Source organism: Lygodium microphyllum, chromosome 6 (assembly GCF_053477565.2).
Source record: "Lygodium microphyllum isolate KBCC chromosome 6, Lygodium_microphyllum_v1.1.10, whole genome shotgun sequence".
NCBI lineage: Eukaryota > Viridiplantae > Streptophyta > Polypodiopsida > Schizaeales > Lygodiaceae > Lygodium > Lygodium microphyllum.
The window spans coordinates 40177123-40189745 of record NC_141140.1 but is presented as its reverse complement, the minus strand read 5'-3'; the positions used below and the strand labels follow the sequence as shown (position 1 = coordinate 40189745).

Below are 12623 nucleotides of genomic sequence, written 5' to 3'. Positions count from 1 at the left end.
GGTTGAAATGGAAATAAGATTCTTCTTAATACTGGGCACATGGAGAACATCATGCAATGTTAAAGGAGTGCCCAAGACGAAGACAACTTGCACATGTTCAAGGCCTTTAACTGTGTAAGAAGCATTGTTAGCACACATGACTATACCCCCCTTAGGTACATTAGAGAGATGAAAATAATGCTCGGCAAGAGGTGATGCGCTTAGACGCACCACTATCGAAATACCAAGTAGAAGCCGCATTAGTAATAGAAAAACAAGCATCATGAATAGAAAGATTATATTGATATTGAATGAAAAAAGTATAATCCTTAAACTAAGAATAGTTTGTGGTCTCATGTGTAAGAGCAAGATGGGATTCCTCCTTCTTCTTCTTTGATGCAATACCCTTACAACATTCAATGATGTGCTGTTGTAATGAAGTGAACCTAATAGGACCTAAGAGAGAGGAGTGCAAAAGAGAGAGAAAGAGAGAGACGAGGAGAGAGAAATACTAGAAGAAGAGAAAAAGATAGAAAGAGAGAAAGATAAAAAGCTGTCCTTTTTGAGTGACATTTTTGTGTTAGAGTTGTGGTAGAATTTCAGTTGTATTTTTTCTTTGCTGAGCTAATAGTTTGATGTAAATATTTTCTACATAATTCAATTACCTTCACGAAAAAAAGAAATACTAGAAGAAGAGATAGAAAGATAGTAAGAGAGGAAGAGAAAGAAGACGAAGGAAGCTATGGAAGCTGTGAAGGTGAAGAGAGTTTCTTGATGTTTGACCTAACCCTCTTACACCTTAAATACCATCGGCGTGACTGTGATTTTCCCCGTAATTCTTGTATGTCCTGCTTGTTACAAGGCATCCCGACTTAGAAGGTTCTTGTCCCCAAAAACAAAAGGAGAATGGGGGGGAAAGAGGCCGCAGAGTACTACTCTATGCAGGAAGACAAGGGAAACGAGCAGAGGAGGGGGCTGAGTACCATGTGAAATGGGGCCTAGAGAGGCATATGGAGTATGGGGCATCATACATGTGGGCCCACACACAAGATGATCAACCATTTCATGAAAATCAGGGCCCTGGATGAAGCAGATAGCATGTTGTCCAGAATAGGACTGCTGTAGAAAAATGGTCATCACTTTGGGTGGGGAGCTCCACACAGGATGATTGAGGTGTCAACGGGGAGCTCATGAAGCATACTTTCAGCCCTGTAGGTGGGGTTGGGCTGAAAAATTTTCAGGATCAGAATTGGTACAAAACAATTTGCTGTCCAATCCAAACAGGGCCAATTGTGGTTAAGTTTCAGCCTTGATTGATTAGGTGTGAAGCTGCTTTTCTCTCTACCCCATGACTACTTCAGGAATGTATTGAATAAGACCCTCTTCATTCATGGGTGGCAACTCCTCCACATAGTTTTTTGGGGTCCCAAGGAATGGTTTCAGCTGGCTCACGGGAAAGACATCATGGATCTTAGTGGAGAGAGGGAGTTGGAAGTAGAGGCCAAGTCACCTACTTTCTTGACTATCTTGTATGGCCCATAATAGTGGTGTGGCAACTTATTGCACACGCCATCCTTGAGTGTGGCATATCGGGACTTGAAATTTCTACCGATCGTACTTCTTCAGCGAGCGATCCTTTTATGGCACGTTCTTCTTCATTGCCATATATTTCACATTTGCTGATTTTTAATGTTTTTATTGATGATTTGCTTATTATTGGAATCAATGTTGTTCAAATTGTAGCATTATAGCATCATTTTCAGTAGAGCCACCTGCTGTCATTTATGTTTTTATTCTTTGTCCACCTTTGGCTCCCCAATTCGTCACCATTTGAGGGGGTTACACTTCCATCAACGAGATAGAGTATTGAGTTGCCCAATCAAGCATCATCATTGACAGCCCTTTTGTAAATCATTGGCAAGCAGTGAAGAGTGCCTTTACATACCTCCCTATCCTGGTTCAGGGTCGGTTAGTTGGTTGACTGGTCGTCGAACGTCACGTCCAATTCCAAATTATGTCCGCTCGGTGTCTAGCTATTCGGGGTGAATCTTCGGTCACCTTTTCTGGTCTCCAGCTTCCAAGATCAAACTGGGTTCCCTGGGGGGAGGGGTCAGAGACATGACCAGGGTACCCAGGACTGTGGCCTAGGTGAACCACCTTCTATTCAAGCTCTGGTGTTCTGGTCCGATTCTGGGAATCGGACGGGCGGGTCCGGTTTTACTTTGATCCGGCTTCCCTTAGTCGGACGGGGATGGTCCGACCACTGCAATGGGTCGAGTGGCTCAAGTCTGGGACTCGGACACGTGGCCCGACTTGGTGGGCTGGTCCGATTATAGGAGTCGGATTCAACTGGTCCGATTTTCAATTGGTCCGATTATCGAAATCAGACAGTCCGACTCTCGAACTCGGACGGTCCGATTCTGGGGATTGGACGGGCTGGTCTGACGGCGCGGCCGACGGCCCGCAAGTTGCACACGGCGCCTTTAGGTCAATGCCTACTCTATCAACTCGTGCCGCCCTTTCCAAATCAATGCGAGCAACAGAGGGAAACGTCTCGAAGCAATGGGGCGCTCGATCGGTCGGCACTTCACGATCTCCCGCAGCTCTCTCTCTCTCTCGCTCTCTCCCGGGCTCTTAGGCTCACAGTCGTCTTAGAAAACAGAGTGTCAAATGTGGGTACCCTGGTTTGCTGGGCCCCTTATTACCTCCCTCAGTTTGTTGTAGACTCCGAGACTAATCTCATACACTCCATCAGCAGATGTCTGAATCTGCGCCCCAACTTCCTTGTCTCCAGTAGCAGCAGAACCCTTCTGTTCCCTTCTTTTTCCTATCCTACCCTTAACCTATTGCAAGAGAAATCAGAAACAGAAATAAAGGCAGATGGTCCTACTCTACAGTCAGCAGCAAATCAAAATACTTGCTCCAGGGATTAAAACCTCCTAATCCTCCTAACTATCTCGAGCACCGGTTCAGGCTGCAAACCCTACTGCCATGCTCGATATGATGCGCGTGGCGCTCAAGGCTCGATTCCGTCGGTCCCGGCAACGGAACCAAAATGTAGGGGAGCTACGGAGCTCTACCTTGAGACCTACGGACCGCTTATTGATCAAGCGTTTCAAGCCGAGCGGCCATGGCTACCTCTCACATAGCCGACGTGCAATGCCTACCTTGTGGGTGTAGTGAGCTTACCTTGATGCTCGATCGAGTTCCCTCCTCTCTCTCATACTCCGGTAGCTCCACGATCCTTGTGGCAAGCTCAAGCAACCTCAATCCCTCTCCGTTAAGCTCCATTCTCCATAGCCGCGCGAGACGAGAGAAGAGAAGAAGGGAAGGAAAGATGAAGAGAGAAGATGGGGAGCTTCTTCTCCACGATCCCTCACTCTCATACACTCACTCCCTCACTCCCTCACACTCCCTCAATCCCTCACTCAAGCACAAGAAAGAAGGTAAGAAGCAAGAGAAGAGGAAGAAGCTTTAGCCACACCCAAGAATGAACTTCTCATTCACTTGTGAACTTTATATACATGCCCTACTTTTTGGGCGGTCATCCCCACTTTTTACATGGCCGGCCATTAGCATAGGCCCTCTTTTCCTATTTCCCACCATTCTAACTTATCCCGTTTCCACTAATGTATACAATTGGCACGGGAGTGAGCCCGACGCTCTTTTTACAAGGATTCGGGAGCGCCTTCATATTTAATGGTGCGCTTTTACTCTTTTCTTTTCTCGAGGCGATACCGTCATTCAGATTTTCAGAGTCTGACCTTCATCCACGATGCCTTTTCCTTCCTTTGTCCTGTGCCTTCTTGGTTGTCTCCTTCTTTCATTTTTCCCGCACTTCTGCTTCATTTTTCGTTCCTCTGTGCTGCGGTAAACAGTTTTACTCTAAAAGAGCATTTTTAGTGTGTTTTGGGGTTGTTTAAGAGGCTAATCAGCAAGTAATGCATATTTTAGCTCAACAGAGGTTGGGATTCCCTTAGGTTTGGATTCGTGGGATCTCCGCTCTTTACAGATCGGTCACCGGCAAGGTTCTCATAGGCGGAAGGTGAGGGGAGGAGTTTTCGTCTAGAGAGATTGGTTCGACAGGGCTGCCCCCTCGCCCCATACCTGTTTCTACTCTTTGCAGAGGCGATGTCTCACTTCCTTAGGTCACGTGTGAGCAGATTACATGGCCTGCTACTTCCAGTAAGAGAGGAGTCTGAGTTGTTAGATTCAGAGTATGTAGATGATACAACATTCTACATAGAGGACGATGAGTTGATACTGGAGAGAGTGAGGCTCTCTCTTGACGTGTTCTGTTCTGCAATGGGAGCGAAAATCAACTTACGAAAGTCGGTTAGTTTTCTCACATACCCGGGCTCTAGCATGGAGTGGGGCGTCCACTTGGGATTTAGATGGGTGAGCAGAAGATAGACTGTCCAGTACCTAGGGTTCCAGGTGGGACTCGACATCACTCCTGCCCAGCAGTTTCTTCCTGTCCTTGATTCTATTCAGAGGAAACTGACCTATTAGAGCACGGCTTGCCTCTCACTGGCTGGCTGAGCCTTGGTGGTTAACTAGGTCCTCCTAGCAACGGCTTGGTACATTGCCTCGTATTGGTGCTTCTCCTCATCATGCGTAGTGCAGCTTCGCCACCTGGTGCGACTTCCTTTGGTAAGGGTCAGATGGTTCCAGGGATTCCAGGGCCAAGGTAGCGTGGGCGACCATCATACGGTATCGGTTAGAGGGAGGGCTTGGGATCATAGACCCAAAGTATTAGAGTATGGCCCTCTTAGGCAAGTTAGTTGTCCGCGGCCTCATACCAGGTGGGTAGACATGGAAGGTCTTATTGCAGGAGGGCCTCGGCAGACCGCTCGGAGGTATGGGAGATCATAGGGAGTCTAACTGGATGGCATATCTGGAAGGCGCGGTGTCAGAAGGCTTTTGGCGGAGAGAGACTCTCAGCACAGGCAACCTTAGCGGAGCTCTGGACCTCCATCATCCACTCCCTCCATGGCCGATGGGACCAGGTGCAGGGCGAGTCAAGAGCTCCGTTGTCATTTCATACGCACTTGGGGCGGCCAGGACCTGTTCTTTTGTGATGTAGGTAGGCAGCCCCGTTTGGTGATACCCCCCCCAAACATGGCTTCTTGCCCCCAGACCGCCTTGAGAGGCTTGTATACATGTAGTTGTGACTTTGCATCAGCTCCAACTAGTCTGTCGAGCATGAGCACCCCATTGTAATCAGTTTTTTTGAGTAATATAATCAGCCACATTTTACTTGCAAAAAAAGTCACAAGCAAATCATGAATCCATGTAAGATTCACATTCGATGCATCATCGACACTTGCAAATCACAATCGAATTTCTGCCTTGTCCTCAAGTCCAAGGTAATCACCCACAATCAAATTTCAGCCCTATCCTCAAATTTCAGTCCTCTCCTCAAGTCCAAGGTAATCACCCATTTATATTGTCTAATTTCGAGGGAAATTGGGGCATTTGGGACAATTTAGGGCAATTTGAAGCTGTGGGTAATCAAGTCAATTTTGGGGTATTTGGGGCAAATTGAAGCATTGAGGGTTATTGGGGCAATTAGAGGGGATTCCAGGTATTTGGGAATTTTCGGCATTTTTTGGGCATTGAGAGCAATTTAGGGCAATCGGGGCAATTTTGGAACATTTAGGGAAATTTGGGCAATTTGTAGCATTGGGGGGCTATCAAGGCAATTTGTGGCAATTTGGAGCAATTTTGGGCAATTCGGAGCAATTTTGGGCAATTCGGAGCATGCATGGCATATTTGGGGCACTTAAGACAGGTGCTATTCCCTCCATTCCCGTTCCCCAACCTTGGGCATTCCTCCTGTCTGAGAGGAGTCCCGTTCCCCTTCCCATTCCTGTTTACCTATCTCAAGCATAGACCCATGTAGATGATATCCACAAGATCCATGTATCAAGTTCTAGGTTGTATCAGAAGACCATGGAATACCCCAGCAGTTCTTGTTCTTCCTTGCAATGGCTGGGGCTTACCACAGGTACGTATGGGTCACTATCTTTCCTAGCGAGGTTCTGAGCCTTACCTGTTTTTCTTGGCTGTTACAACTTTTTGTCTTTTCCTCATACATTTGTCCACACACAGCTCTGTATATACATGAATCTGGCCTGTGGTTACCAAAACACCAGAAAAAAATTCAACCAGGTTATTTTGGAATTCTGTAATGCTGCAGATAAATGGGCAAACATGAAATAAAAGAAGATGCCACGTAGTAGTTTGATGCAATCAGTTTTGTTCCTTGTGAATGTTCTGCAAGCCCCCATTTGTACTGAGTTTTATCAACATTGCTTGTGAAGCTATAAACCATTATATAAACTCATGAGGAATTTGTGATTCTTTCCTGCAGCTATCCTCCCATGCGTGATGCACTCAATCAAACAGGCAGACCAATTTATTACTCATTGTGTGAATGGTAAGGGAAGTCAGTTTTGTGTTTGGTCCAGTGCAAACATACCCACGTGATGCATACTGATTATTGGTGTAAACGGAGCAGACTCCTGGATGTCTGAACTAAATCTTCACCCTTGCTTTCTCAATGCAGGGGTCAGGATGATCCTGCAGAATGGGCAGAAACTGTAGGAAATAGTTGGCGTACAACTGATGACATTAGGGATACTTGGGACAGGTAGATGTCCTTATAATGCTCTATCAGAAAGCCACCTAGAAAGATGAAAACAACAAACTAATGTGAGCATATGCTTATCAATTTGCAGCATGGTAGCAATAGCTGATTTGAACAACCAGTGGGCAGAATATGCTGGGCCTGGGGGATGGAATGGTGTGAAGTACCTTGTTTTTTGTTTGTTCATTTTGTAGTAATCAGACTTTCGGGCAACATTTATGTAATATGGACTCAAATTCAGATTGTTTCTTTCAATCTGTACAGATCCAGACATGTTGGAAGTTGGCAATGGTGGCATGACATTTCAGGAATACAGATCCCATTTCAGTATCTGGTCACTTATGAAGGTATTGCCTAATGGCATTTGACTTGTTTTCTGTCATGTAGTAGACATAGTATTCCTGTTATTTGCATCGACTTGATAGTGTCACATCAGCTGTATGTTTAGATTCTGATGTCTGCCAAATGTACAACAGCAAGTTACTGGTCTCTTGCATGAAGTACCTGACTAAAAAGCCGCGAAGCATCAGTCAGCTTAACTTTATGCAAATGCATCATTAAATTTCAGAGCATTTAAAACTGACAATTTTGGATCTTGATTTTTCTCAGGCTCCACTGTTAATTGGATGTGATGTAAGGAATATGACAGCAGAAACATATGAGATACTTACAAATACAGAAGTAATTGCAGTGAATCAAGGTTTGATTAAAGCCTACCTTAATGTAGAGTACCTGAAGTGGATTTTGGCTTCTGTCAGACTCACATGTTCCCACTTAGTGTAATCTTTTTACAGATGCTCTTGGTGTACAGGGAGCAAAAATTAGTAAACAAGGGTCTGGAGAGTGCCTTGAGGTAAAACCATAATTCTGAAAACCAAGTTATTTACTGTTTTTAGAGTCTTAAGTTCTGTAAAAGTTTCCAGAGGGTTATTACTTAAATCTGGGTTGGTTCAAGCTTATCTACTGGAGAAAATCGTTTTTGATATTATGAAAAAAGGTTAAACAATATCTTCTTCTCTATCTTCTCCACTTGGTGTGACTACAATGAGTCCAAAATGAACATAAAAACTAAGAAATTGGTGCTCTAAATGATAGCTTGCATTTATGGGGAGGGAAAAAAGTCATACTCAGGTCTGTAAAGCCACTGCATACCTAGTTCTTGCTTAGAAATGCATGGAAGGGCCTCTCTCAAATTCCTCATCATCCTAGGGTCCACCTGCAGGTTCCTTGTTTAATCCTTTCGAACCGTGGATGCCCCACAAAGATGCTGAAATAGCTATGATGCAAATTTTGTTTTTGCTTGCAAGGAACCACCACTACAGATTTCACCATACGTCTCTCTTAGTCTTTGTTCTCTTGCTTGCCAGGGCATAACATACCATGTGTCCCTGAGTGTATTCTTGTTTTCCCTAATAAACTTCCTTTGTGTTGCACATTCTCTCCATGTTATCAAAACTAGGCTGTTTTTTTCTGATTCTGTAGTTTTCTTGTCCACTCTACGCCAGAGGTTCTAAGTCATGGCCGACTCTATTGAATCCATCAAGGTAGCCTGCAGTGGTATGTACCAAAACTAGGTCTATAGAACAGGTGAAGGTGCAAATAACAACTGGGACGAACAGTACCTTCAATATGGATTCTAGGAAAATTCTAAGCAAAAATATTTTCCCTAGGGTTCCGTAAGGCAAGGAAAGTTCTGTGGTACTTCATGGCACCTATGCTACGGGTCCTGATATCCACTAGAGACATGATGTGGCTTCTCTCTCTCTTTAGTAAGGGTTCTTGGTGAACTCCTTAAATGCAACTGTACCCTTGTGTTAAAGCATTCTCTAGTACAAGGCTGGCTGTGTTCTTATTTTTCTAAGCTTTTACTCCAAACTTTCACTGCTGTTCTCATCTATTCGACGGCCTGAGAAAATGGATGTGGCATGTTAACATTGTGGATTGTCTGCACACATTTTGAATGTGTCTTTGGATCTGATGCAGAGGATGCATGCAATGGTGTATCATGACAGTTGATATTTTCTAGGTGTGGGCTGGACCTCTCTCTGATGATCGAGTTGTTATCATACTTTGGAATCGATGCTCATGGAGCGACTACATCACTGCAAGTTGGGAAGATCTTGGGCTTGAAGTTAATGTGTCGGTAGTGGTTAGGGATTTGTGGGAGGTATGCAAACAGTTCCATTATGTTATATTTATAATACAAATTGCTTCAGAGATTCTAATGTCTTCCTCATGGTTGCTGATGGTGGTGGTTTACATGCAGCACTCCTATTTGCCCTCTACTTACTCAGGAAATCTGACTGTTCTGGTTGATTCACATGATTGTAAGATGTACACGTTGGAAGCTGAGGTTGAGTTACCGGTTGAAGTTGAATAGCCCTTTTGGAAGATGGTATCCTCCTAATGATGATACATCTCTTAAGCCAATATTGTTTTAGTGCTACTTTCTCACACGTAAACTGGACATTATTAGGATAAATGTGTCATTATGGCACACTCGGTATATAGTGTTTATACTTAAAAATTCTAGGTTGTAAATTGTGTCCAAGTGAAAGTTTGGCAAATGACAACTGAATAAGCCATTACAAACTCGATGATTACTGTTAAAGCTTGCTAAGCTTTACAGTGTTTATTCACTCTCTCTATTCTGTAACTCTAACATGATTTACAAGTGGATAGTACTTAAGGCTAATATCATCTATGCCTATCTCTGAGTGTATCTATTTAATCTCTCTAATCTGTAACGCTAACATGATTTAGAAGTGGAATAGTACTTGAGGTTAGTATCATCGAGGCCTACCTCTGCGTGTATCTATTCAATCTCTCTAATCTGTAACGCTAATATGATTTACAAGTGGAATAGTACTTAAGGCTAGTATCATCTATGCCTACCTCTGAGTATATCCGTCGAGGCCTTTGTGCCTGCTATGTTACAGAACAGTTACGATTTAGCTTGACATTGCAAAAAAGAAGTTGGAATCAAACAGCATTTTGGTACCTTGCCATAGCCATGTTTGCGTTAATTTTGCTCCAACCTCACAAGACACACCCCACAGTGCACACCATCAATTCTCAAGCAAAGAACCTACGATGCCTTAATGCACACAGAGAGAGAGAGAGAGAGAGAGAGAGAGAGAGAGAGAGTATATATCAGAAGTCAGGATTGAGACTTACCTGAGAAGACGGCATCATACAGTTTGCAAGCTTTGAGTGTGGACTCTGGAGTCACTCCTGTATTCTGCTTACATTATTTTAGATGCTCGATGCACATGTGGGGGAGTTTCCAGAGAGGAGTTGACACGGGTGCCCAAGAAAAAGAGGAAAGAATATTCTCGGAATCTTTCCAGTTGTCAATCCATGAAACGTTGAGGAGTGTCGTCGGACCCCATACATGTAAATCCAGCTTGAATAGAACGCCAAATATGCATTCAAATCATGCACAACAATATCTTTTATTTTATACCGAAATATTGCTCATCCAATATCGCCCGTCTAATCTCGTAGTTAAATATTGAAAGTAATTCAAAAGGTCCCCACTCACGAAATTTTGTTTAGTCGTCAATCAATTAAATGTTCAAAAGGATTGTAGTACAAAGTTGTAAATGTCACATGCCTTTAAAAGAAAACCAATTAATGTATTCAAATCATGCGGAATTATATGTTTATATTGCACTGCGATACTTATCCAATTCCACTTTATATCACTTGCCTAATCTTGGATTCAAATCTTGTAATAATTCAAAATGCAAGCAAGAATAATTTGGTTATGAGGCCAAGGAACGACCAAAGTACTTGGTGATGTGGGCAAAGTATCATTGCAAGCGAACCATGAGACAAATTGCGAAGTCTTGAGGTGAAGACCAAGGCAAAGGGAAGAATGGCCCAAGGAAAGATCTAATGGATTGCATCTATGAAGGCATGGTGGAGATTGGTGAAGATTCCATTGTGACTATACATTGATAGCATGACCACTTGTGATTGTGTCTACATAGCTTGGCATGTGTAACCATAAAAGCTAATCTAAATTAGAATATGACTTCAAAGCCTCCACTTCAATGTAGTTGAGTCAAGGGCGGATTGGAATGAAATTGAAGAAAAGAAATTAGTTTAGATGGGTATACATCGACTAACTTGGTTGGAAATGATGTATTGAGACTACCAAATCGAAGGGCGATAGAAATTCAATAGCTTGATATGATAAGCTATGTTAAGACCTTCTGAGGACATTGAACTATTGTATAGGGTGGGTCCCATTTGGGGTTTTGTGGTTATATTTTGCCATTGGAGCTAAATCCACATACATACAAATACTAATGTGCTCAGGCAAAGGCATCTTAAAGATCTTCATACTCCATAGTGAACACTCACAGGTGCATCATCATAAGGGTGTGGCTTGGAGGTGTGCTTTATGTTTTTGTACCTTCCTTATTGATACATTGTGTCCCTTATGCCTATTTGTGCCATTTGTTAGGTTTCCACTTGAAGTTGTGTGAAGGTTCATGGTTTCATATCAAAGCTCTCATCTTGGACCATAACACATGACCCAATTCGTGGGCCTCGATACATTTTTCTAGTGAGAATATTTATCGCATCCAAGATGAAAGATGGAGCTCAATGAAGATAAGGAGCATTTTGCCTCTATCAAAAATTTCCTTATTGTTGATTCAAGGAAGCCTACAAGATATGAGGATAGCATCAAGCTCTTTTCCAAGGTTTGGATGAGCCAAATGTTAAGAGTAGTGCAAGAGGGACCCTTTTTTTGGTGAATAAATTTGTTTTGCTATCCTCACGAACTTTGGCAAACCTTCATGCCTCCCAACAAAATTTTTTAAAGGCAATATGGGATGTTTGTGAGGGGATTATTGCAACTTTGCAAATCATTGCAAGCAGAAGGTAGCAATGCCTCAAAATGTCAATATGGGGAGACGATTAAACTCACCCCTAAGTCTTTGAGCAAGAGAAAAATACCCAAATGGACGCCCTTAACCATTCTAAATTCATCTTATAAACTTATGGCCAAGACTGTCTTTGAGAATCAAGAATAATGTGCATTTTTTACTCATCCCCAACATAAAGCTTTTATTCTTGGAAGAAAGATCCAATATACAATTCTCAAATCTATTTGTGCCATTAACTGTCCATCCTTTGAATAAAGAGAATGATTTCCTCTTGGTCAACATGGACTTTACAAGGTGTACGGCGAGTCATTGATTACATTGAGAGCTTTAGGCATTGAAAGAAGCTTTATGAGTATGGTGAAAACTTTGTTTAACTATGATGTTGCTTAGGTCTATGTTAATGATTCTTTGTTTGCCTTAGGAGGTTGATTGGTCATTGATTAGGTAGGGTTGTCCCTTCACACCCAAAATTTTTGCCACCATAACAAACTCTCCACTAAGAAGAATTGATTGGTTAGGTTAGCACAATACCTTCAAGAGCTTTCCTCTTCCTTTAAGGCAATAGACCTTGTCTCAGTTCTTCGAGGAGGACAACTCCCATATAATGGAAACAAAAAGACAATCTGGTTTGATGATCACTTAAAACACGACTCAAATAGTGATTATGAGCTATGATGCTCCCCATGATCAGTGTTATGAATGTTGATCAAAAGAGGTGAGCTTTTTAGATGCCTACGTTTCCCCCACTCTCTCTTTCTCTTGAGTGGAAGATACTATGTTGAATGCTTGTGGCTACCATTGTTTACATATTGAAGCGATTTTATGCAACAAAGGAGCTTGGGTGTCTAGAGAGTAAGTTTTTGGGTTTTTCTTTAGTATTTTGATAAGACATCTAAATGGCACTCGATTTCATGGACCTAATTATTGAAGCCAATGAGGTTAGATGGGGTGTGGAAAGGTTGAGAGAGAAGACAAATGCCTAGTTTTCACTAGATAGGCAATAACTTGATAATGGCAGAGCCTTCATAGTCTTATACTTTATTGTGCCAATTGGTTCCAATCAAAGTCAAGGATTCTAACACTATGTAGTT

General features: G+C 42.7%; 1 protein-coding gene and 1 long non-coding RNA gene across 6 annotated transcripts in view; one reads left to right on the top strand and one right to left on the bottom strand.

Annotated features, from left to right (window-relative positions):
* Window positions 1-9423, top strand: part of LOC148034489 (alpha-galactosidase 3-like) — a 78767-nt gene extending 69344 nt beyond the window's left edge. For 4 of the 5 annotated variants that reach the window (XM_087679430.1, XM_087679431.1, XM_087679429.1 and 1 more), the window contains 8 exons: window positions 6356-6421; window positions 6551-6634; window positions 6723-6787; window positions 6896-6978; window positions 7241-7331; window positions 7426-7484; window positions 8658-8798; window positions 8898-9423. In XM_087679430.1, coding sequence (XP_087535556.1) covers window positions 6356-6421; window positions 6551-6634; window positions 6723-6787; window positions 6896-6978; window positions 7241-7331; window positions 7426-7484; window positions 8658-8798; window positions 8898-9011 — 703 coding nt within the window. In that variant the 3' untranslated portion in view covers window positions 9012-9423. Of the gene's footprint in view, window positions 1-6355; window positions 6422-6550; window positions 6635-6722; window positions 6788-6895; window positions 6979-7240; window positions 7332-7425; window positions 7485-8614; window positions 8799-8897 lie in introns of those variants that run through there. The other variant, XM_087679432.1, reaches the window with a different exon arrangement.
* On the bottom strand, window positions 5198-9887 carry LOC148034488 (uncharacterized). The gene is made up of 3 exons (XR_015691085.1): window positions 9809-9887; window positions 6799-7089; window positions 5198-6669 (listed from the first exon to the last, which is right to left on the bottom strand). It is a non-coding gene; the product is annotated as an uncharacterized LOC148034488 (long non-coding RNA).
* Window positions 9888-12623: the final 2736 nt, after the last annotated feature.